This window comes from Psittacula echo (assembly GCF_963264785.1).
Source record: "Psittacula echo genome assembly, chromosome: 3".
In the NCBI taxonomy this organism is placed as follows: Eukaryota; Metazoa; Chordata; class Aves; order Psittaciformes; family Psittacidae; genus Psittacula; species Psittacula echo.
In genome coordinates, this window is record NC_137736.1 from 5,774,786 (window position 1) to 5,801,528 (window position 26,743).

Below are 26,743 nucleotides of genomic sequence, written 5' to 3' on the forward strand. Positions count from 1 at the left end.
GTTGTATATTAAAAAGGGAGTGGGGCATAAAACACATGGAGTTAGAAGAAAAAGAATTACTATTTTTTCTTTGAAGGAATTGCTATAACTAATATTGGGCTTGTTTAATCCAGTGACAGCAGTGTGTGCTGTTACATACATAGCCATTCTTTACATCACTACCAGTCTTGAATCAAAATCAGTAGATACAACCTTAAAAAGGATCTGTATTAAAATGGAAAACAAAATCGTAGTGTAAACAAAGGTGTTGGCTTATGGGACTTTATTAAATTCAAAGATTTAAAAATTATTTCTATTAAAATGCAGTAAATAATCATTCTAAAATCAGTTACTGAAGAAGTGAGACCAAATGTTTGTCATTGACCTTTTTTCCTCTTCCTCCTCCCACTATGATTTCTGCGGTAATTAGCACCACAATCTGAGTCGTCCACTGCTGTGTGTTTTGTCTTTATTGATGGAAGACGCAGCCTTCACCACTGCACAAAAATCCTCAGACGTTCATTAAACGTTTTACTATTGAATGTGTCACAAGTATCTCAGCTGTTTGATTGCTGAAATTACGATTCATTCAGGGTAGACAAGGGTTATCTTCTTTGCCAAGTATGTTCAGCCAGGTACTGCAAGGGAATGTGTGATGTAAGCAGCTTGGAATATGCTACTGCCAGGTAGCTTCAGTCAGTGTCTGGGCAGGAGTAGGAGCTTGGCATCTACTTGACATGAGGGTGAATGTTACTGAGTCTGGCTTCATGTCTGTTGGATCTGTTATAATCAGTTTCTATTTGTAGTGAATGAGTTCCTAATTTATACATGTTAATATCAGCAAAGCCTGTTACAATTAGAGTTTGAATTGAACTGACAGAAGGTACTTGATTTACTTCCGGGTTCAGTAAATGATGTAGCAGGTGTTAAGAAGGGAAACACTGTTTTGCTGTGTTGTCTAAATTATGATGAATGACTGGACTACTGATAGTTTGAAGTAAAATGCAGCGGTCTTCCTTTGTTTTCAGTTTGGTAGAAGGCAAGGAGGAGTTGCCGTTGTGCTCCTATTTGGACTGCTCAGCATCATAGCAATATTTCTACCCAGTGAATCAAGGACATTGTATTATATAGACAGGGCTATAAACGGCCAATCTACTTTTGTATCAGGCCTCTTCACTATAATCAGCTTACACTCCATTTGCTTAGTATACCAAGCAAACCTGCTGTGACAGTGTTTGTGTAGTGTCTTATTCACTCTGTCCTTTAAAAAGTTTAAGGACTGCTTAGCCACATGCCCACCTACTGTGCTGGCACAGCTGTGCATGTTATGGTTTTCCAACAGCTATTTCCTTCTCTGATTTTCTGAACAACAGGTGATCCCTGTGTATTTGAGCCAGAAATATGGGATTGTTTGACAAGCTAGCAGGATGGCTAGGGCTGAAGAAAAAGGAGGTTCACGTTTTGTGCCTTGGCTTGGACAATAGCGGCAAAACGACGATCATAAATAAACTTAAACCTTCAAATGTAAGTAACCTACTTAGTTCACTGTTGCTGTTTTTACTGCAGAGTTGATGTTTGCTTAAATTGGTTTTGCATGCTGTTATACTAAATATGACCTTGGAAAGATGTGAAGAGCTTTTTGATTTAGTACAGTGGAACAAATACATTTTAAGGATTTCTAACTACTTAAAACTAAATGTAAGCATCCACGTCCATATCATGAATACATTTCCCAAAAAACATTGTTAATATGGCATGTTTTTTCTAAGATCACTAAATAAGGAAGGGTTTATGATGGCTGAAATCAGGATCTGAAACAGTTTTCTTAGGTCACTTAAACAATTGCTGTAGGATTGCAGTTACTAGTGATGTGTTGAACATTTGTGATTAATACAGTTGTGTAACAGCTTGTCTACATTTATCATGTTTATTTTAATATCTACCTGAGAAATAATAAGTCTATAATAAATAATAAATGTGCAGATGCACACTTATTTGTGACTTCAGCGTTTTTAAAGCAGAATAGCTTTCAAAATAAGTAGCATGTATACTTGCAGTCCATTCGTCCAGTGAAAAGTGCCTCAGGCCACTAAAAGTGAACAGTATTCTGAGCAAAGTTGAAAGTAGGATTACCTTGTTTCTAAGTATGTTTATGGAATAGAGAGATTAATTTTGGTGGGCATGTTCAAAGCCGGAGGCTTGTGCATCTTGGTGATTATGCATCTAGGAAACCGTGATTTTTTGCTGTTTACATCAGGACACAGTGTTTGTTTTTTTAGTTTCCATTGGCCTTTTCCTGAAGAGTACCACTGGAAATTGATTAAAAAATGTACCATAGTAAAGAGTGCTATTTTTGCATTCCTGGCAATTATTCTTCCACTGAAAATTAAAGAGTTTTATAAACAAAGACTACAAACTATTTGTTATCTGCTGCCAGTCATTTGGGGGAAATGTACGATTTGCACCAGGCAGACCATATATTTGTGTAATTTTTGAGACCTTTGTTGTAGCAGGGGTTTTATGTTGTGTCTTAAGCAGTAAAGGATTCCTAACTAGAGCTGAATACAGACTTTAAGATTTATTACAATAATATTTATTAGAGAAGGTCCCAAGGGAATTACACAAGTAGAATAAACAGAATTTGTTTGCTTTGCTGTAAATCATGTAATGAAAATTTACTTCTGAATGTTTTAATTTAATGTGATGCTTTAGGAATGTAGTTTTGCATACAGCTTGTGTGAGTCCTGTCCTTGCAAGACATGACAAATTCTGTAATGTGCAACAAATGTCATTTGATCAGACTTGATTAAATTGATTATTATTAGTAAGTTCAATGGACAGATGATTTTGAGCTCTGGATCAACCTGGTCTTCTTAACAAGAACTGCTACTTTGCCTTGGGAGCAATATGTTAGGTGTCTGGCAAATACAGGTGTTTCTCCAGGGCCTAATAAATAAATTTGAAATAAATGTTAAAGAAATAACATTTCTTCTAGTCTGCACAAAAGTTTTCCTTGGGAACAGGAACTTTTGACTAAACTGTTTACAATGGTGAAACGCCTATTTCATAAGGAAGCTGCAGGTGAACAAGCTAAGTTTGCTTCAGTCATATGCAAAAAGTCAACTGCTTATAGATAGCATGTTTAATAAGGGGCTCTAGAAAGCCTGAAGAAGGATTGCATGTCACTTTTTCAGGTAGCTCTATAATATAAGAAAAGTTACCTGTCTCCCGACTCAGTATTGATGCTTCTTAAAAGAGTTACTCCGTTGTTCCAGCTTAACTGATGGGCTTTTCTGCTAGCTCAGCAGTAAACCTGGTTATCAGACAGATCTCTTAATAATGCTTTACGGTTTGGCCATAATTATGGTAATTGGTGATTTCTTCCAGTGCTGTAATAGTTTGAATTCATCTATAGTTAAGCCATTTTAGAACGTCTGCTGTATAATTCCCAATGTCAAATAAACTCCTCCAGCCTGTGGACAGAAGCTGTGAGTGCGGCCAATCTAATATCTTGATAGAATTATAGCCTCTTTTATGTAAGAGGCTTGGGGTGTTGTGCAGACTTGTTTGGGTTGACATTGTGGTTTCCAGACTGCACAAATATTGTTAACTTTGACCTCATAATCTTCAAGCTGATAACTTCCATGTTAGCCTATTTTCTATTTATTTCACAGGTAATATCCCCATATATGCGTGCACACAGGCTAATGTAAAGGGTAGAATCTCATTCTTGATGTTCAAATGTTTTCAGTGCTCTTGTCCGATAGCATTCACTGTATTTCCTAGAAAAGACAAAACCTTGAGTTTGAATTACAGTACTTTTCAGGGAACTTTTTTAATATAAAGGATCTAGATTTGTAGAAAGGCTTTGTATTGCACAGCTGGGGGAAAAATAGTTCTGTAATGTATTCATGTTTCAAATATATTTAAATATTTGCATTTTTCAACTTGGTCATAAAACTTCTACTTTCTTTCCTTTAAAGGCTCAAACTCAGGACATCGTTCCAACAGTAGGATTCAATATAGAGAAATTCAAGACTTCAAGGTAGTAGTTCTTTCATTTTCTCCATTTAGGAGTAGTAATTAATAAGCAATAGTTGGACTTAATTAGCTCTTCTAGTGGGATGTAACCGAGTACAATGTATGGTGCTACAATAACATTACATGCCATTTGGTGAAACGCTGTAGTACCCAGGAGTCAGAATCATGATTCGGGACTGACAGTGCTAGAATATATTCTATGTTTTGTGCTGCTATAAAAGTATGTGTGTGTTAAAAAAACAAAGTTTTTGCAGTAGTTTGTATAAGCATCTGATTTCTGTCTGTTAACAATTTCAGAATAGGGCATTGTTACAGTCTTGGGGAGAGACAGTTGCTCAGATGGTAACCTATATTTCATTAAGCACTCTCACTGGAGGGAGTCTGAAGGGATTGTAGTTTAATCTCATTAAATGAAAAATGGTGGCTACAGCGTTAGCGATAGAAAGAATGCAGGGGCAAAGGTCAGGAAAAGGAGGAAGAAATCATTAGTTGAATGAAAGCTAAGATTTAGAAAAGGAATGTAGTGAGACAAAGATACTTCAAGGAGGTAACATTAGCTATTATTTTATTTTCTGTAGCCTTAACAGTGTATTTTTAATGGGTGCAGTAACTCTTCAAACCAAGTAGCATGCCCAACTGGATGAGAGATCTGCAAGAAAACTGTTTATTCCTTGGGCTGATGTGTGGGACAGATAGGGTTCATATTTTTATAGAAGGCTCAACAACTATATTCTGTCTTAGTAAAGCGCATCAGACAGGTTTGGGGTTTGGCTACATAAATCAATTAATATTGCTTTCCTTTGTTCTGATCCTGTAGTAGGACAGATGAACTGCAAATACACCATGTAGCATGATGGATACTGACATGATAAAAAAAACAGAGGCTGAATGGGATCTTATTTTGTGTTTGATGTAACTTCTCATAATCGTTTTAGTTCTTTTATTCAGAGAGTAAACAAGCATATTTTCCGTTGTGAAATATTTCTGTAACATGACCACAAAACTGGGTAGGATATTTGGAAAGCAGATAGAGTAACCAGAGTTCATTTGGGAATCTTTCTCAGTTGATCAGGATACAAGTTGATCTGTGGGTTTTTTCTGCCAGGGTAACAAAGAAAATAGTTTGGCTTTGAGTTTTGTTCTTTGCCTCATACACTTTTTTTTTGTCTTTTTTGCAGTTTGTCTTTCACAGTGTTTGATATGTCAGGTCAAGGGAGATACAGAAATCTATGGGAACATTACTACAAGTAAGCTTATAATTTATTTTAAAGCATTGGTGTTCATATTAGGTGGTGTTGTATGTTATTTAAACAGCAGGATGATATCTAGTGGTTAGAAATGATTCAGAGAAGACTTATGTGTGGTGTTTAACAGAAGGTCATTCTGGATAAATAAAACTTTCTGTTCTAAAAAAATGATAATTGTTATGTGCTGTTAATCAGCATCATTCTGGGGACATCTTCTTGACTCAAATATTGGCTGATGATCCCATAGTAGAGATGGGATTTAAATGTTGAAAATCACTCCTGTAAGAAAGCACCAAGGTGAGTTAGGTTTCCAGTTTTTCTGTTCTTCTGTAGGTTGGTGACCTAAGACCCAAAAGGTTTTGGCTGAAGGCTGAGAATTTTAGAGGTGTGGGAAGCTAGCCTTAGAGAATGAGGTACATGTAGCTAATAACTTGACCAAGTATTCTTACATGTTAGTTATTAAGTAGGATATTCACTGTATTTTATAACACTAAGGTATTTCCATGTGATAATAGACACCATGTTCTGTTTTACTGGCTTCTCATGAAGTTTGAATCTTTATTTATGTTGTCTCATTGTTATTCTCTAATATTGATGGTGGTCTAAATAAGGTGAACAGTAGTAAGCCATACAGAAATACCTGGGTGAAATAGAATGGAGAAATTCTGAAAATGACAATATAGATTAAATATTAATATTTAATGTGATAGAGCTTAAAGTATTCTTTAATTGAGGCTTAAAACTTCATCTCCTTTCTGTGCAAAGTATGTGTTAGCAAGTTGAAAACTTCCTGTGTGGGTAGGAGATCTTCATTGTTCAAAAGTGTTAGATGTATGTCTTCCAAATCTTTTGGTTTTCAGTAACGGATGCCCTTAGGCTGCTCTCAAAATGCCACCCAGGTGCTTCATAGCAATTTTTTCCTGATTCCTGTATTTAATGCAGTAACTTTTCCTTTCTGTGGCATAAACAGGTTTTTTTCATCTTAACAGTAAGAAAGTTTCTTAGGTAATGCTGACAGTGAAATGTGCACTTGTATGCACCTGTTTGTGATCTACTGCAGTGGGCACATATTTAAGATTCACTTCTATGAATAATATGAAACTAAAAATATGTTGTTCAGTTTGTAAAGTTAAGCCAAATCTAATTTTGCAAGTATTGCAAAATGGCAATCAAATCTGATCAAGAGTCTTAAGTAGTTGCTTTGAAGTACTTGCAGCTTGGCCTTTTCTTCTATTTGGCTTGACGCTATCTTATAAGATGTCCTCAAAGTACATTTGTCTTAAATATATGTAACTAATGTTTTGTCCCCATTACCATTACTTGTTTGTGAAGTTATTTTTTGGTAGTAAATACATGCCAGGACTCTGATTCCTCTAGAAAAAATACTGTATGCTCATAAATATTACTTAGGCGTTTTCAGCTAATACGCAAAAGCTTTACTTGGTGTCAGAGTTCTTCTGTACTCCAGGAAAGAATGGACCTTCTCATACAATCTTAGGTTCGTCAAGTTATTTCTGGTTTTCAGTAGGTCTAGGTCTGTCTTGTATCAAAATACAAAGATAGATGGGGGGGAAGGGAGGAAGGGAGGGAGTGTAAATAATGTATGTGTAGTTGTCTCTCAGGGAAATATAAGGAGAAATGAATATTACATTAAAATGTGATTTAGAAATATTTTTGTGGGTGTTTATAACTGTTCATCTGAATTAGTCTTTATTTTGCTTTCAGATAAGTTACAATAAATGGAACATCAAGTCATAAAATATCATATGTACTCTGAAATAATGAGTTGAATAGTCAAGGGGAAATTGTTTTAAACTGAAAGAGGGTAGATTTAGGTTAGATATTAGGAAGAAGTTCTTCACTATGAAGGTGGTGAGACCCTGGAACAGGTTGCCCAAAAGAAGTTGTGGCTGCCCCATCCCTGGCAGTGTTCAAGGCCAGGCTGGACACGGCTTTGAGCAACCTGGTCTAGTGGAAGGTATCTCTGCCTGTGACAGCAGGGTTGGAAGTAGGTGATCTTTAAGTTCCTTTCCAACCCAAACCATTCTGTGATTCTATGACATGGTGTTTAGGAGCTGACTGCTAAGCTATGGTCATGTTGGCACCAAGATGTCTTGATGATTAGAAATAGTTGGAAGTTTTTACCCATTATTTAAAGAAAAAAAAGATCCTGTTCTTGCAGACTTTTGTAAGTTACATTAATCTGCATGTGCCTTGTTGTTAAACAGGTATGGACACATGCTTTTTTCCTAGAAAGGTAATTAACCTTTCTTTCACTAAACTTAGTGTAGTGAACTTAAATAGTGCAAGAAATGAAGAATTTCTACAAAAAACCCGTCTTTAGATTTCCTGTGTCTGACTACACTATCAGAATAGCGGTGGATTACATTTTCAGAGGTCATTTTTTCAACCTCAGAAGTGAAATGAAGCTCTTCTGAAGGGTCTGTATAGACTCAACCTTTTTTGAGTTACTTGGCTAAAACCTCGTGTCGCAAAATATTAAGCAGGTTGCCAAAAGATTGAATTTCGGAAATAAGGCTGGATTCAAATGTTTATGGTAAATACCAACAAAATTCACAGGGGGGGAAAAAACTCAGGTTTGGGGTTTTTTGGTGTTTCTTCTGAAGCCTTTGCTTAATCAGTTTAAGAGAACCTATAATTTGCCTCTTTGCTTTTTTTATGTTATGCAGAGAAGGCCAAGCCATTATTTTTGTCATTGATAGCAGTGACAAATTAAGAATGGTTGTGGCCAAGGAAGAACTTGACGCCCTTCTGAATCATCCAGGTGAGGAGGCTTTTTTCCTCTTCTGTTTCCGTATTTATTATGTTGTCTTAAGAAAAGCCCTTTTCTGACACATTCTGTATTCTGAGTAATATGCAAATATTTTAGTCATCACAAATACTAGAATAGCCTTCAATAAGTTCACATTTACAAATTGATCCTACTTCAGTTGGCTACCCTGGGTTGGATTGGTCTCTTATTAATCAGTGTAGCTCAAGAGTTGCATTGTTTAGAGGAAGAATAGACTTTTACCCTTTGGAAGCTGAAAAGCCTGTATGTGATGATCAACACATACAAAAAAGTATCTCTCTGTCTGGAGTTTTCATGAAGAAAGCTAATTCTTATAATGTAACTTTTATTTTCTTTTTTTTATCTTCATTATCTTTTTAAACTATTATTATACTTTAGCCAGAAATAAGGAGAGGTAATTATACCAGCCAGTGTCAATTGCCTGTAAAAGGATACATGGGATGGAAGAAGATAGGAGATATGAACAGGGGAGTGGGTTTAGGGATTTGGTTTGTTTTTTTACATGAAGCTACACTTTTTAAATCAAGTTCTGAGATTAGTCAGTTCTTTGCTTCTCTGTCCTCCTCTATAGCAAACATTACTGGAATGGTTTTTGTAAGCAGTATGCAGATTTGACTTTCAGCACTTTAGGTAGTTGCTCTAACGAGATTATAAAACTACATATAGGAAATTTAAAACTTAAGTAAGCCTGTAATTCCTTATTTATTTATTAAGCTGGTAGAGCCTTAACTTCTGGGGCTACCATGCTGAAAGTAAGAGAGGAGAAGCTGACTTGCATTTATAACCAAGAAAATTAGTATGTGGTAGGGGCAGTTATATTACCATGATTGTTATTTTCCATGAAGACTGCATGTAACGCACTAGTTCATCAACAAAGATGCTGTAACGGAGGCGTGTGTGAGAGCTGACTGGGCCCTCTTAATTTCATGTTCAAGGGTATGGGTCATTTCAAGTGCAGACACTGAAAAGACAGACTTACAAAGGTGAAAGGGGAGGATGAGTTCATCCAAAGGCTGCAGGTGGATTAGATAGAGGCCAGGGAGCTTTGTACCAAAACAGGTATTAAGCACGGTAGTAAAAGGTGGTCCTGTTGGTAAAATAGAAGCCGCATAGGACCAAGCGTGGGAGGTTGAGAGTGCTGCAATAAGTTACTGGTTTATTAGAAGGCAAAAGAGTGAAAATGTTAAGACTGAGGAGATGCAGGCTTAGGCGGGGCTTTTTATTTAGGCATTAAGAGGTTCTTAATGCTGATCTACCAGGTCAGCGCAGTTCAGTTGCTGATGTGTTTATGTCTTTTAGTTCTGAAACATTGTGGCTATGGCCACCTAGTATATTACCTAGAACCAGGAAAGGGTAGTTGTGTATTTCTGCCTTGGAGCAGCTCAGCTCAAATGCAGCAAGTGTTATTATCATTTCTAATTTCAATAGGTTACACCTAAGAGAACCAAGAAGAAGAAAAAGTTCTTCTAGTAGTAATGCTTGATAAAATGAGCTGTTAACTAAATCAATATATAACTGGGTTACTATACCTACATTTTTATTTGTATTACTGTTCAGCTTCCTACATAGCCTACTTTCTCCCAGTCTATGCTTCTGCCTCTCTGAACCTCTTGGAGTGGGTGACATTTACATGTTTACTTAAGGTTTACATGGATGCAGGGTAACAAGCTTGATTCAGTTCCTGTGTGAAAATCTTAGCAATCCTTCAGAAAAACAGTTCCCTCTCTTTTTGCCAGACGTTGCCTGAGGTTGTCAGGTGAAAGGGAATGTGTACTGTGAAGCATTAATGGGCATAATGGCTGGGACTGTTTTGTAAATCAGAACTAGGTATTATTTTTACTTACATAAGTTACAATGCCCTTTACAAGTAACGGTTTGTTTGGTGATCACTGTTATTTTTATATCAAACTCCATTCTTCAGCGTGGAGTCTGTAGATGGGAGATGTAGATTACTTGTTTTACTTGGAGATGGTAGACTGTAGATTACTTATTTTAGATACTGGCTCTTGGGTCACTTGACCTCCATCCAGCACATGCTTCTAAAGCAAACTGACACTTCTGAAAATTTGAAATTCTTTGTATAAAATTATACATCACACATATCTAATCTAGTGTGGGGGATTTTTTTTGATGTGTTAACTTGTAGCTGCTTGCAAGTAGAAAATTTTACTTTCCATTAATAAGTATAAAAAGGAGTGAGGGAATACTGTATAGTAAGAAACAGTGTGATAAGGTAGGACATAATGTCAATCTCTGTGGCCGCCACTTTAGCAAACATCTTTAAGTGTACATTTTTGAGTGTACATTTTTAATTTTTAATTGCTTTAAAAAACCCTAAAGGTTCCTAGATTAACCTGGCTATTTGTATATGTGATGTCAGCTAATTTCTGTCATTTTAGTTTAGCTATAACCTGCAACTTGTGGGTACTAGGGTTCATTTAATGATATGATAGATTAATGCAGAAGTTTTAATCAGTTGAACAAAAACTGTTCAACTATGGAATTAAAACAGAGATTTAATGATACTCTGTGCTGTATTTTGAGGTCTGGCTTTTGTGCTAGATGATATCAGAAGATAAAATAGCTCCAGATAGGGTAAATAGTTGTGAAAATTGTGAGCGCTTTGGTCAGCATTTCTGATCTCTGTGTCTGGGTAGACAGTGTTATCTGCACTGATTTTTATGGAAAGGTTCAGTAGGGGGTTGAAAAAACCATAATTAAGAAGGCCAAACTACATCAGTGTTGACAGTTTGTCAGGGTTTTGTTTTGTTGGGTTTTTATGTTGTCCCGTCATGTCATGTCCCACCACTCCCCCAGCAGGGACAGCTGGCTTATGGTTGAAGTTCTTAAATAAATCCTTAGCTTGTTCCTATGTGAAATAACCTTTTCTTTTTACTATTTAAAAAGGAGCTTGTATAACAGTTTTTGGGGGGCTGGGGAGTGTTATTTTCCCTTTAAGAATTGATTGATAGACTCAAATCTAGATTTTCTAGATTTTTCTAATCCTGTAATTCTTCCTTTGTTTGAATAATGGGAAAAATTCCTACAGTTAGTGTTGGTGCTGGCAGTTTTGCATCTGTCAATTTGAAGATGGTATACTTTGTCTCCTTCCAATGACTGTCTAGTCTTTCATGGTAATCAATGAAGCTTATGCTTTTGAATGTGTATGCCAGATATTGCCTGTGGACTTGGTTTGGTCTGTAGTTCTCAGTGCTAGCTGAGAAGAGCTTCTGAAAAGTAAGTTCTTCAAGTGAAGCTAGGATAAGGGATGTCCAGACATGTGCATGTTTTCCTATCTTATTAATTTCATGAAGTCATGGATGCTCTTCAGGATGCAAAAGGATAATTCAGACTACCTGCAACTATTGTTGTGAGGTTATAAATGAACACAAATCATTTTTCTGCCCATTTTGCACATCCAGTCCTCACCAAGCAGAGATGTGTAATATTTGTAGGCAGTTGTTTGATCTCCTGTTCCTCAGCTTCACCAGCAATTTATACCTACAGCTGTAAATGTAAGTATAAGGTAGGGGGAACGGGGGTAGAAGATCCCAAAGACTCCAAGAAAGTTTGTGAGCATTCTTGAAGCATGCTTCAGAGGCCATGTGACCCAACAGTATTCAACTTGGTAGGATACAACCATCAGAGAATTGCAGTTACAGGTGAGCAAATATCTTCCTGTACTGTTTGTAGCTTATTACATGTAGAGATTAACAAGTGTTGCATAATGCCATGCTAGTTCTATTTCTGCTCATGTCTAGATATAAAGCACCGTCGACTGCCTATTCTCTTCTTTGCTAACAAGATGGACCTCAGGGATGCAATGTCATCTGTGAAAGTATCTCAGTTATTGTCATTAGAAAACATCAAAGACAAGCCCTGGCATATCTGGTAAATTTCCCTTTTTTTTTACCCTTTTATTGGTATTACTTTTTACATTCATGTTTCAGCTGTACCATGCCACTCAGTATCATATAACATAAATTGCATTGACTGGATAAACTGCTGTGTTGCCACATGTGGAAACAGTAGTAATATTAAAATGCTTGCTATGAAACTTGTTTTAAACACATGATGTATTCATGTTGACTGTGACTTGATAAATTTTCAAAATAGAACTGTTGCCCAAATAATGAAATGGAGAAATTCTATTGGAATCAGAAAGCAGTGTTCTTATCTGAAGAATAGCTGCTATTATTTTTTGCTGGGAAATTGAGTATCAGTGTTTTTATTATCAGTGCTGCTTGCAGCTTTCAGAATATCAACAATTAAACCTTTAGAGATGTTATTTAGCTCTGCAGATGCTTTAGTAAACTACTGTTGAAAGGCCATTTAGTAAACTGTTCTCATATGAACTCAGAGGGACACCACACTCTTTGTACTGTGTCATGTTTGAGGGATTTTTAGTTGTAGGAGCTACTGTCTTTTCTTTCTGAAGGATGTAAGCTTTCGTGTCAATAGAGGGATTTTGTGCCAGTGTTCACAAGGAAGAAATAAACCCCTTTTATCAGAAGTGTTTTACGGAAGTTAGGTTTTTGTCTTATCAAAGTCCCCAGATACTATAATTAGAAGTGAAATCAGCAGCTAAATGCTGCTGAAAACTACAGTTTTCATTTAGGCCCTTTTTAATATTAACTTGATTACCTGTGCATTGTTTTGGGGTCACTGCTTTTTGTCTCAGAAATTTCCCTGATGAATTCTGAAGATCTTTGGCAGGTAATCTTATAACTAACCACAGTAACAGTTCAGGTTCACTGCTGTGCTAGTTTTCATAAGCTGAAGAAGCACAGTTATGACCTTGTGATTCAAGAGGTAGATTTATACTCTTCTTGGTATAGCTTAATATTGTATGTATTAACTGACACTCCTAGGATTGCTGTTACATCGAAGTGTACTATACTTTCTTCTCCCTGTATTCCAGCATCCTCGCTGTGCATAGGAACTGCATGGGAAGATGCTTTGACTCGATGATCTTAAAAGTCATTTCCAACCTAAATGATTCTATGATTGTATGATTCATTGCTGTTATTGTAGGTAGTAAACATTTTTTATAGCGTAATCTGAGCAGGGAGTTACCTAAATGGAGGTGCTGCAAAACAAGGTGGATGCCTTGTGTGGGACCTCTTCCAGAACCCTTCATGTTCTAGGAATAATTCATCTGCCTTGAAACTGAAATTAAAATAGATCACATCTTGAAATGGTGTTTCCATATTTATCTGGAGGGTACTCTAGAATACATTGGTTGAGAAGCAGCCTTCTCCACGTGAAGAAAACTTAACTGCATTTGATGCTATTTTGCAGTCCTGCAAATTACAAGTATAGTGATGACTGCACTAAAACCGGTGGTTTTGCAATGTTTTCATAATTTGATTTTTTTTTCTTTCAGTGCCAGTGATGCTCTTAAAGGGGAAGGATTACAAGAAGGTGTAGACTGGCTCCAAGGTATATCCTATGTAATTCTCTTGCTCAGCTTTCATTCTGTTAAGCTTTTTCATTTTGTAAGGGTTTTTTTCTTTATTATTTCCTTTGTTTTCTTTCTGTCCATTTCTGCTGTCAGATCAAATTACACAGTGAGTACTGATGCTCCATCTCATATTTGCCTTTCATTTACCTCCTTAACATACACAATGTTAACATACAATTTGTCTGTTTCTCTGACAAAAGCATGTACTTTTAATCTAGTGCCAAAATAAGAACAGCTTACATTACAACTATCACAGAATATGCAGACACTCATAACTACATAGAAAATACCAGACCCAGCCTAGAGGATGTATTACAAGTTTTTAATAACAAACTTGGTATGGATGCTGTATATCCTTCTGGTTGCATGTTGGTAAGGGTCTGGTCCCTTTAGTCCTCCCGTATACTGCTAAATGCATAGAATAGTGAAGTGTGGTATTGTTTTGGTAGACTCATCCTAATGTTAGCTGCCTAATTTTCGTTGCTTACATTGTGTGTGTACTAGGTAGTGCAGTATAATCTGAATCTGCAAGGAAGTTTCTCTGTACTGGCCTGTCCTGTGCTGTGGCAGCCGCTAGATGTCAGCGATGTTCCAGAGTCAGTGCCACTAAACTCACTTCCTTCAATATGCAGCTAAACAATATCCAGCATTGTCCGTGATTTAACATATCTCCATTTATCTGTTGATACCAGACAGCCCTTTGTACTTAGCATCCTCACGGCTAATTAGAAAGAAGTGGTTTATTTTTACTGTGTTATTACAGACTACAAAAAACATTTGGTCCAGTTTTCAGAGGAAGGGACCAAAAATAGGCTTTATAAAGAGATTTACTGCCCTACAGAAGATCCATTCTCCACCGTCTAAAAGTGTTCTGTGGTGGGCAACTAGAATCTTACCACTGAGTTTCCTTCACTGTATATCCTATTATCATAGAGGAAGATTCCAAATCATGCCTTTTTCCTCATTTCAGGCATAGTTCTGACTTTGTAATACATTCCCATGATTTTTCAAAGGCTATGCTTATCTTTGAGGAACCTTCGAAGTTTCAATCCCGATTTTAAGTTGATGGGTTTGTATGTAGCTTCAAGCTACTTAAAAGGATCTTAAATGCTTGTCTGAATATTTTGTCAGAAAACATTCAAGTTGCATATGTAGACTTTTAAGCACAGTAAGCAGATGATTCTGCTGTCCCTCACATAGCTCTTCATAGCTATTCACTTCTCATGGATTGTTAAACTTAATTTTCTGAGCTGAAATTCTTCATGGATGGGCTTTATCTAAAAGTTTCCTTTAACTCCTCAGCTCAGTGTCCTCGACAGCTTAAAAGGGGTTGGGTTTAAACCGTATTGTTGCCTAAGCATGTGCAGTGTGGCACTTACTTACACTTTTAATGGATGGAAACTTTGATATTGCAAGAACTATGATTCTTCTGCTCATTCCTAGACCCCTAGATGGAAAAAACTGAAATAACTCTTAAGTCATAGTGGTCCCTAAGCCACTGCCTGTGGATGCCATAAAATTCAGTGGAGGAAATAACACCTGGTTAATGAATGCTCAGTTCTCCTTGTCAGCAGCCAGGCTTTCCTTAGTTACCTTTTGCAGACCTATTACAGGTAGTTCATAGATTTGGGGCAGCAGGGGCAGAAGGGTTTACATTTATTTCCTCCAGCCTAGTGAAGGCCAAGTTTGCATATTTCCCGGTTTTGTAATGCAACGACACATCATCAGTAGGATAAAACCAACCTGTCTCACAACAGCCTAAACCCAGCTCACATTCCCTGTTAGTGGGGCGAGCTGCGCCAATTTCCACATTTTGTAATGGGGATGTGGTATATTTATGCTAACTAAGGAAATGTTTGAAGTGAACTGAGAAGTGGCAATCAGGCAGCAGTATGGAGAAGTGTGGCTATTGAGAGCAAAGAAGTTCTCATGCAAGTTACTAAAAACCAAGCTTTACAGCCTTTGCTGTTGGGGAGTTGGTTCATGTTCAGTTACGTGGAAGCTGAAAAGTGTACAAGGAGTTAAAATGCATAGTTCATAAAGTAAACTTCTAGGCCTTATTCTCATAAAAGTTATCCAATAAGCCCAAAAAGAAAAGATAAAAGTTATGTGGTAAAGTCTTCCTGTTTAATTAGCAACATTCAGGAGAAACAACTTGGCTGTGGAGGAATTTTAGAAGAGGATGAGAGACCAAGTTGAAAACAACTGCATTGTCCCCCATTTTTATTACTACACCAAAATATCTTTTGGTGTACTTCTGTAACCTGGACAATACTGGATTATTTTGTTTTCAAAAAGCAAAATATAGCAAGAATTCATCTTGTATTAAGACTAGTCGTTTCTTTTTCTTAACAGATCAGATACAAGCAAGGAAGACATGAGAGATAACTGAAAGATGGCGTTCTTTTACAGACTTTGTCATTAGGTGCACAAGTTCCTTGGAAAAGAAGAATGATTTAGATAAAATTAGCAGTTCAGCTAAAATATACTCTGTTGACTTGTTCCCTTTCAGTATCTCTTCCAGGAAAACTGAATGTAGACAACATAGCACCTCAGGTATGCGCACTGATGAATTGAATCTTGTGACTGGAGAGCATATATATTAAAAAGTATATATATTTCTGTTAAACATCTGCATTCATTTGAGTTTTAGGTGATAATGAGGTGTCGTGAAATGTCCCTCTGTTTTTTGGGGGGGCATTTGGACACTTTTTGACCAAATGGGAATATTTCTTTTCCTGAGAAAGAATGATCAGCGCTTTCTGAAATAGGGCTGCACGAGATACCTACTGATTTTAGGTGCCCATTTTTAGGTATTTCTGCATTTTTTTCACTGTAAAATCTGATGTTGGGGTTTTAGTAACCATCTACAATAGGCTTCTAGAGGAATATTTTGATGTAAGATACAAGGATTTGAATGTTCAGTGTATTTGTTATAGATGATTGCAGATGTTTTTAAGGAACTGCTTTTAATGAAATGTTATAAATTGTTTCTGTAATATGCCATGGTTATATTTGCTTTCAATAAAACTTTAAATATACAACATGCCATGGTAATTTTAAACTTATATATGTTCATTGATGGTCTTTATGTCTTAAATTTTTTGGTTTTCTGTTAGTTTCCTTTGGAATTTGTCCATTTTCCAATGGAAATAGCATTGTATACAGTAATAAAATGGTATCTCCTTTGCTAAGTGCTTTATTTCGTTTTTAATTGAATATATTTGTTACTGTTTCTGATAAACTAGACTGTTCTGCCAGATATTTAAGGTGCATATGGTTGAAAGCTATATTTTGAAAGCAGAGTTAAGGGACTGCTCACTAGTTTACTAGATCATTAATACGAAATGTCTTGTACCTCTCTTGTGTATAAAAACTGTTCTACTTTCAAGACTAATTTTTCCTAAACTTTGTGATTTCAAAGATGCATTATAGGTAACAAAGTAAGACCTTTAGTTTTTGTCATGCTACCTCTCTCCCTTTTATCCCTCCTCCCTTGCCCAAGAAATGAGCAGACTGGCACTGTACTGGTAAGCTGATTCCTGTGGGAGATGTAATATATGGGTCTTGCAAAAGCTTCCCCCCCCTCTTTATTCACATATGAAACACACATATGTTCTGTAAGCATCCTTTCTAGGGCTCACTTAATAGAGGAATTTTTGGAGCAGAGGGCCCTGCCTGAAATGGTAGAACAGTTTTATGTACTTTTAGTCCTTATTAAACAATTAACTCTCTTTGCTAGAGGGAGGTAAGTCTTGCTGTAAAAAAGCTTTCTTACAGGATTCTATAATTCAGGCAGTTCAGTCTTTGTGATGCCTTTGGCCTTCTGTCAGCTCTGAATCTAAATATTTATACAAAATCAAATACAAAGGAGGAAAAGCCCCATAATTCTGAGACTTTTTCTAGCTGAATTGCAGGGCAGATAATTTTCTGGTTTACTTTCCATTGGTTAATATAGCAACAAAATAATACTTGTAAACCTTTTGCTGATTGTAAGTATTTTGTAATTATTTTTCTTCACTTAATATGGCTTATTTATGAAATGTTGAATTTTAAGTTGGCATTATTTTTTTTCTACCAAAGAATATATAAGTCCTTATATAAAAGCACTGACTTTCTTGAATAAACCAGGCCTTGATAGCTTTCTGACTGTCTTTGTTTATGCTGGACTACACAAAGTACCATGTTTTCTCTCACTTCCAGAACATTTGTTACCTTTCTATGAACATAAATCTACCATATTCACCTGCATGTTCACCTCTTCCCCAACATGGTGTACAGGCATATAGGTCCATAACCTACACAGTTGGTACAGCCTTGAGTTGCGCTGATATCAGTGAATTTGGTACAAGGATCACATACTGCACAAACCCCTCATGCATCTTTGCAAAAAGGCTTCTTTGGAGCTGTTTTGTGAGGGCCCAATGGTTGTCACTCTTAAATGCTGTTCTCCCACTACGTTTAGGATGGTAAAATAATGTGTTCTATCTGGATGCTCTAAGACAGTTTACATGTCTGAGTTCATTGCACCTTAAGAACAAAGCAGACAAGTTCCTTTGGAGGTTTAAATGAGACTTGCAGAATATTCCTATTTTCTTCATGTTACTATAAGTGTATTCATGAAGTAGGAACTTGAAAGGCAAGAGAGTGACTGAATGAGATTATGAGAGAGTTTGGTCTTCACACCCCACGCGTTATATGCTTCTATATATATATATTGCTTCTGTGCACTAAGCTGCCTTTCTATGTAGTTATGAATTTCCTTAAAATATGCCTGGTAATGCTTAAGACTGTAGAATTTTCAACTGAAACATCAAGCAGTCATTCTCACATACAGTGTTGCCTTCTTTACTAAATGGGGGCTATCAGGTAAACTTGAATCCTAATTCTTTCTAGCCTTGCCTCTTTGGTACTGAGGATGCTTGACAGTACAAGCTCCCTAGTAAGGAAAGTAGCCCCATCAAACCGCTGTTGTAGAGCAAGATAGTTGGTGCTGAGGACCTGAAGTCCCCAGTCTGTGAGGTTTTGAGTTTCCTTTCAGCTTGACTCCTTTCTGGCCCTCCACACAGTGCCTCTTACTTGCTGGAGCAGGTTGGGCGCACTCTGAGCTTTCCGGTGTACTTTTCATCCAGAAAGAGTTCAGTTTGTGTACTCCACTCCCAGCCTACTTTGAGATGTAAACAAAAGCACTGTTAGTGAGGGTGATCTTTAAAGTACCCTTGTGACCTGAGCTAGCGTACTAGTGTGGGCATGCCTGTACAAACTTAAGAGGGAAACAATCCCAAGGTATTAAAGCCAGAGTTGAAACCATGTAAAAGACTAGCAGAACTTGGCAAAAGGTGTCAATTCCAGCGAACTATCTAGTAAAAATATAAGTTTGTAGTACGGTCCAGTCAGAACTGGGGAAATTTATTCTGTTATTAAAGGATATAACCATTAGACAGGGATTAAGTGGTAACAATTCCAATTTAGAGGAAATGGCATAATGTGAGTTGTGAAAAATAGGCAGCCATGAGTAAAGGAGGAGTTATCAGCTGTCAGGCATCATTGCTGTTCCTGGCATTGTCTGCATTTATGAGCACAAATTAAAATTGTTATTAGGGAAAAACTTTGCAATGCTTTTCTTAATATATATATATATGCTTAAAATCTCAGACTGCAAGTAAATCTGTATGTTTTAATCTTATCCGCCAACATTCATTAGCATAAACCGAACAGGAAAAAAGTGTCTAAAAATTGGTGTAATACATAGCAAATGGATTTAATGAACCAGAAAGTCTATGTTGTTTCAATTATAACAACAGTCCAAGAAAAAATTCATCATTTATCATAATAGCAATGGATTACACGGACGCAACTTGGTCCAATTTAACATCTTCATCTGTGATGTGATTTCGTTGGCCGGTAGTTACCTTCTTTCTTTAGAAGAGGAAGGATAGACAAAGGGTTTCTTCTCAAGGGTAGAATTTTTCAGCTGGGAAAAGTGATGCTTTTCTCTTGTAATAATTCTCCTTCCCTCTGTCCCCAATCCCTCTTCCTTAGATTCGTTTTGTTTTGTTAGGTTAGGTTTTCAAAGGGAAAGGGTTACTCTGTTTTGAGGTGCCTAGAACCCATGGATTGAGGTTTGTAAGTCCCCTGCTGAGGTTTAAATTAAGTGCAAGTTAATGCTGTAAAAAATTTCTGGCACCAGTTTCAAAGCAGGCTGACTTGATTTCTAAACTAATCCAATCTAATGGTTAGCAAGTGTTGCTGCATGTTGCAATTAAGGTTTGACCCTTACTATTTCTTTAATTGTTACCATTATAAAATAAGAATAATGACATTTATCTTGGTAACCAGCTGCAGAATGGCCACTTCAGCGCTGACTTCAGAGTACTTGCATATGTACAGGCCTTTCCTGTTGTAGCATTACAGTTTATGGAGAGTAAAAAGCATATATCCAAGCTCAACTAGTTTAGGAGGTAGGAGTATTTTTTTTTAGCATCAAATTTCCTGTTCACCCATTTCATAACTGTTAAAGTACCGCTTAGTTCTCTGTCTACTCTGTCATGCAATGGCTCAGAAAAGGATTTAAAAAACCCCTTTTGTGGGTAGTAAGTGTCATGCTTTCCTTGAGGTGTGTGCTCTGTCATCATGTCAGTTACTGCATTTTAATAAGTAAGTCCTTGATTAATGCAGGATACAAAATACCTATGCGCTTTCTTCAAGGCTGTAGCAAAATGCCTAAGTTAAGTGAATGACAGTTGATCTGATGTTGGCATCATAATAGGAGCACTTCAATCAGTTCTTAATATAAAAAAGATTCTACATCTTTATTCAGGGAATTGATTTAATGAAGAGATAATGTGAACCTTCCTTGTCAGCAGCAGTTCAGCACACCCTGAACGAAATTTGGAAGAGCTGCTGTACATCTAATATTTATGAGCTACAGTAAGTGCATCCTATACAATGCTATCTTCTATTGCAGGGAAACCATTTAGTCTTATTACACATATTTTATTTGACTACAGCTGTACATCACATGCAGAAAATACTTCTAAAGAACAGCATCAGATAAAAAGACAGAGTCTCAAGCTCATATCCCTGAGTTTTCATCTTTAGCCACACATGGTGTTTACTTTGTTTTACAGAGCTTTTCTTCTCTGACTTCAATAACAATGAATGCTTGAGTGAGGAAACATGGATTACTTGGAACTGTTGTTCGTGGGTATTAAGAGAAATCTTTCCCCTACTAAAGGTTCTGTGTGTTGAGCTTAAAAAGGCGGGGGGGAAGGAGTGTTACTTACCCATGCTGTTACTTATCCAGCTAACTACTCCGATTAACAGTCACTTGCGTTCTTAAAAACTTGGGCTTTAATTGTTCTTTCTTACCCTTTTTGTGTGTGAAACACAGAAGTTTCACGTAACAGTAAAGAGTATGCCAAGAATTCGACTCTGTTTTTCTGTTTGCGCTGTAATAAGATTGAAGTATTTTCTGCCTGTTTGGAATAACTTATGGATATAATTCGTAAACATAAGAAAAGGTCTTTTCTTTGTTTTCTTTTCTCTTTTTATTTTTTCTGGAAGCTTAAATGAAGTGGATAAGAAAATGAGTTGTTCCGTGAAACCAGATGGGATTCTGCAACATTTGCAGCTGAAAGCTTTTATGATCCCATTTGGCTCAAACCCATAAGAATTCTGCTTGTTAGAGACCAGTGTCCTTCGTCATTTCTACATACAGAATAGTTTGCAGTGTATTTCTCTGGACACTAAAGATGATTCTTCCGTTTGGTATATACTGACATGTGCTTGCTATGAATGTGGTAGGGTTTCCTGGTTGGCTTTTTAACAATATATATGTACATAGATTTTCTAATTGTGAGTAAAGGGCTGGGATCATTGGGTTAAAAAGTATTCTGTGTTGTGAAATGCAGCAGGACAAAGAGGTGGAATTGGTGTGTCTCTAACAGTGTTTTGCAGTCAATGCTTCTAGGAAGCATTGAGGTCCAGGGACTAGTTCTAAGAAATTCTTGAAAGGTAATGAAAAAAGGCTGATCTGCTGTCCAGAAGCTTAAGTTTACTGTACATAGGCTTGCACCATAATCCAAGACTGTTTAGTAATCTGCAAATTGGAAAGTGTACTTTTACGTAGATGCATGGAAATAGGGTAAGCCTTTAGAAAATTGGTAGTTTGATTTGATACTTGAAAGTGTAGATTTGTACAGAAACATGTATATTCCTTTTTAACTACAAATCTGATACTCAAAAACATTCTAGATGGAAAAGTGTTCAATGAACTACACAATGTTCAATGTTGAACTACACATGTTGAATGAACTACAGTGTACAAGTTGCTGGTTATATATTTAATGGGTTTCCTCTATTTGCATGTAAGACACCTCTTTTCAAAAGCTCTTGCATTCTTCTGGACACTAAATTATTTGTGCTGCTTTTTACCATACACACAATATATGTTAGAAGTTGGATAAAATTAGCTTACTGAAGCACTTTGACCGTAATTTTGGTAGTAAGGATGGCAGTGAATACAGAGATTGGCTTAGCAAGGAAGCACAACCCGGTATAGGATGGTTTTACAGAGACCTTGTTACATGAAGTGCAGATTTTCTTGAGCTCTAGGTAGAGTAGGGTGTTTTGCAATGATTAGCATTGGTAAGAGCACCAGTGAGTTTCATCTTTAGATTCACATGAGTGTAATTGATATGAGGTGCTATCAAAAATTGTTTGGAAGCCTTCCAGACAAGCTGTGCTAATCAGCTGAGAGTTATCAGTTCTATTGGAATTAACAGAAAAAGGACTTTGGTCCTCATCAAGAGTAGTTAGTATATATATCATATATATATATCTCTCTTACATATATATATATATCTCCTCATCAAGAGTAGTTAGTATATATATCATACGATAGTACGAGGCTTCTGAATGCTTTTTGTTCCATGCCCAAGGGCAGTGAACATCTATTTTAGGAAGAGGTGCTGTAGGTACATTGGTCATCTTTCATTTTCTTCTGTACAATTAGTTTTCCATAGCACTTCTGCTACTAGATAAATAGAAATGCCACAAATTACAGTGTGGAAAACAAATTGGAGAGGCCTTCCAAAAAGTTGATTTAAAGGGGGTTTTGTTTTGTGGTGGTTTTTTGTAATTACTGCATAGAACTTTGGCCATAGGTGGCACAGTGAATAAATCTTACCCCAAATTCTAACGAAAACAGTTACAGCTCTCAATAACCGCAGTTAACAAACACCATGAGTCATTTCCAGCTGTCTTCCCCAGACACGAAGGCATCTGAACAATAGCAGCTGACCCTGTGGCTCTCTCTTTTTTTTTTAAGCCATTTCTAATAAATCAAATGGAGGAACTGTGTGCTCACAGTAAAAGGAGGAGGGTTGCTGGAAGCTGCGCAGTGCGTGCTTTATAGCAGAAGGTCACAGCTAGATAGAAAATATATCCTAGAAATCCTTGCTAACATGGTTCATTTGTGTAATAACATATCCAAGACCCAAATCTGTTGTTCGCCTTCATTTTAGAATAAGCATAGATTAGAGATTTTAAAGTCATCAGTCTTTGTTCCAACATCTGGACAACCAACATTATGGAAATGGCTAGAAAATACTACGTGTGATGGCTCCATTATGTGCGTTTATTAACTCATGGTCTTGTGCCACCTATTAGAAACTTCACTATAATATATTATACACTGGAAAGAAAAAGGATAGATAAGGGACCATCTGTTATCAAAGTACTATTTGTGCCACATCTAGCTGTAGTCATGTTCTGTAACAGCCTGGAGAATGGGACTGCCTACTAACAAGAAAAAGTAGCCAAGACATACAGAATCATTTTATAGATCAGTGCATTAGATGTGTATGAAACAGAAAACTGAACTATGCTTTTGTTTGGCAGGGTTGTGCCTCAGAACAGAAGACCATTTCTTGTCGTAGCGATCCAACAATGCAAAAAGCTTGAGGATGCTTTTTCATCTAATAGTTGTGCTAAAATATGCTTGTGGGGAAAATGTTCGGTTTGGTGGTTTTTTAGACTGTATTTCTCCCCTAGTTATGACTTTGATGTATCAGAAAAGTTCTAAAACTGGATGTGAGGGCTCTTCATAAGCCAGTACAATGGAAACTTGCTTTCCTTTTTGGTATCCAAACAAAACAAAAGATTTGACTCAAGACTTTAAAGACCCATAAAAAGGAGGAAATTCATAAAGCACAATTAAAATTTCACCATCTGCTCACTCTAAAGCAGCAAAGAGAAGGGGGAAGTTTCCCTTGTGCACAACCATTGTAATCTGAATTGCAGTAGAAAATCAGTGGATATGGAATAGGCACAGCATCTTCCCCTCTCCTGTTCGAGATGCTGATTCAAGTTAAACTCTGGGCAGGATGAACTACAGGGAAAAAAAAACGTAGTGAGAGCGTTGGCTTGACGTTTTCCTCTTCTGTATCATTGTATCTCAGTACAATTGTGTTTTAATGGTTTCTCACTGCCTTGGGCAATGCCACATTACCTCGCATAGGCCACATGTGAGTAGCCTTAATCTGAGGCAGAAAGGAACCCTTTTCCCCCCCATCTGTTTTGGCTTGCATGTGTTGGTGCTGCTGTTAATGCTGACAGCTGTGTTAATATGCGAGGCCACCTGCCACATGGTAGATACTGCGTCTCTGGGTAAAAGCCTAACTTGTCTCCCTTTGTGGAAGGTGTAGGTGGCTAAAACTGGGTTTCTGTTGGCAACTCTGCTGGTGGTTCCCATTTTGTTATTTTACATGTGTCAAGATTAGTTACTCTTCAGTCATGTGGCACTTAATTACTCCAGGGTATGGAAAAAGAAAGGATTATCCAACGTGGGTCATGTTCATCTTTTATATTGATATAGTTTTACTACTTGTATTGGAATTTACTTATGTGCCTCCGGTAGAACCAGCATTTCGTGCATTTATGTATTTTCTGCCTTTAGATGCAGTGAAGAAAGGAGAAACAGATTTGAGCACAAAATGTTACTGTTTGGGATTAGCATTTCTGATTAGGTTGGCTCTTTGTTCCTGGACGAGCGCAGCCCTGGTAATGCTTCCCGCTGCACTGTGGTACCCCTCCAGGCGCCTTGCTGGTAGAGTGTGGACAGATTTTGGATGCAGCTAGGTGTTTTGACTGCCTCTGTGTGCAAACCACTCACCATAATATACTTAACTACATCCTGAGGTGGTTACGAGGATTAATTAACGCTTAGATCCTTTGAAGGTACCGGACGCTTTATAAATGCTAATTATTATATTCAGGTTTGCTACAGTTTAGGGATTAGACCCTACTTAAGCAATAGGTAGGGAAGCTGCGAGATGTAGGTGGCATAGAAGAATTAAAAGTAATAAACAGTCACTGAGAGCCTAAGCCTCCCTGCAGCTTGTTGGTGCAGTCTCCATAAATTGCTACTCTTCTAATTTGGCTTTGGAGCCTTTATTACTTTTATTTTCAATGTCAGAGGGAGTGTCTCCTCTATAATGTTCCATAGGGGCTGCTGTTATGTTTTGTAGTATTAACCCTGACTGCTGTTTCCCTGAGGGTGGGCAAATAGGTATAGGCAGTCTCAGCGTGGTTTATTTTTCTTCTATACTGTTCTGGAATGAAACACTTCATATTTTTGTGCTAGTTTAGGGCCATCTGTTTGACTTGGAGAATTGTCTGCACACTGAAAACTAGGCACGACCTTGTTGTGTAGTAAATGCTGTTCCCCTGAATAAGGTTTGTGACTGGCAGTTACACGATGAAAAAGGTCCTTTGTGTAACCTGTTAACCAACCAGCTAGTCCCAACTCAGGCTGGTAAAGATGTAAGCACATGTCCAATATCCACCTGTGTCTGTGCTTTTACAATCCACATCAACGCTGCACGAGACCTGGACAATACAAAGGGAGCTGTCTGTGCACTTCTTTAACATTTTGCTTATAGCTGAGGCAGTGGAAAGTAGGCAGAAAAGTAGTCAGTAGTTTATTTCCAGGCTGTTTTATTGATGCTGCTCTGCAGATGGGCCTAGAGTAGTTTCCCATCCACCCCAAGTTGCAGCCACGGCAGGTTGGTGCTATGGCACAGTGGTAAAGAATACAGGCAACTAGGCCTTGGGTATAGAGGGCAGCTTGCACCAAGTGGTCTCTCAAGGTCCCTTAGAACATCAGCTACACTGATTCTGTGAGCTGGCACGATGGAACAGGGAACTGATTGATAAAAAGGTGAGGTTTAGAACACAGAGAACAGTGGAGATGCTCATGAAGGTGAGAAATGAAAGTGTGGCTCTGAATTGGAAATCCTAACATCAAGGTTTGTTTATTTTACTGGTAATTCACACTCAGTGAATCATTCAGGTTTTGTGCATCGCCTCTGTCTATAAAATGAGGATAATATTTGTCACCAGGTTGTTGCAATGGTAAGGTCATGTCTATCGGTAGGGATGTTAACTCTAGGGAGGCCACGGTCCTCAGAGGGAGAAAAATGAAGGTTTCAGTATTAAACAAAACAGAACAAAACTCCTTTCTAAGAAGAGATCTCCTGCAAGTCACTGGTCCTCATCGGCAAGAACGGCCTTAACTTACTGCAGAATGACAGAGAGAGGCGAGTGGTGGAACTGTGCACCTTTACACGATTGAACTGCTGTACCGTGCAGGTGGATGTGGTGTGCAGCAGCCGGTGCAGGACAGGGTGAAGCCGATTACTGTCTTGGCAGTGCCAAACGTGTGCTGTCTCAGAGTCGGCACAGGGTAGTGCTGGTGTGTGCAACCAGGCGGGAGCGTGAGTTCTCAACGCCGTCTGTTCTTTTTATTACAGAGTTAATGTTCCCTTCTGATCTTTCCTCTCTGCTCACGCTAATTACGCCGCATTAACTTACAAACACAGCCACCTCGGTTGGTGGCGGCAGCCTGCGTGCTGCGCTGCTTCCACCTCCGCTCCCCCGTACTCCGGCTGGGCAGGAGCAGCTTCCCCACGCGTCTGCGGCCAGCTGAGCCCGCCCCAGAGCGCCGACAGCGGGAAAACACCTTCCCCTTCCCCAGCCGCACCACACAAGGCCCGGCCTCAACGCTCAGTCTTCCCGCCCTCCGCCAACCGCGGCCGCCCCGCCGGCGAGAAGGGGCGGGCGGAGCGGCGGTCCCGCCCCTGCCGGAGGAGGAGGGAGAGGTTTGCCGCCGCTGCTACTCTCCCGCCGCCGCGGGGA

At 38.0% G+C, this 26,743-nt stretch overlaps 1 protein-coding gene across 1 annotated transcript; it reads left to right on the forward strand.

Annotated features, from left to right (window-relative positions):
* Positions 1 to 1,380: 1,380 nt before the first annotated feature.
* ARL6 (ARF like GTPase 6) lies at positions 1,381 to 13,972 on the forward strand (the record flags this gene model as incomplete). The annotated part of the gene is made up of 6 exons (XM_080613284.1): positions 1,381 to 1,503; positions 3,963 to 4,024; positions 5,199 to 5,267; positions 7,958 to 8,052; positions 11,841 to 11,970; positions 13,466 to 13,972. 6 exons carry the CDS (start codon positions 1,381 to 1,383, stop codon positions 13,770 to 13,772), a joined length of 786 nt encoding a protein of 261 aa, XP_080469410.1. The 3' UTR covers positions 13,773 to 13,972.
* Between the last annotated feature and the right edge of the window lie 12,771 nt (positions 13,973 to 26,743).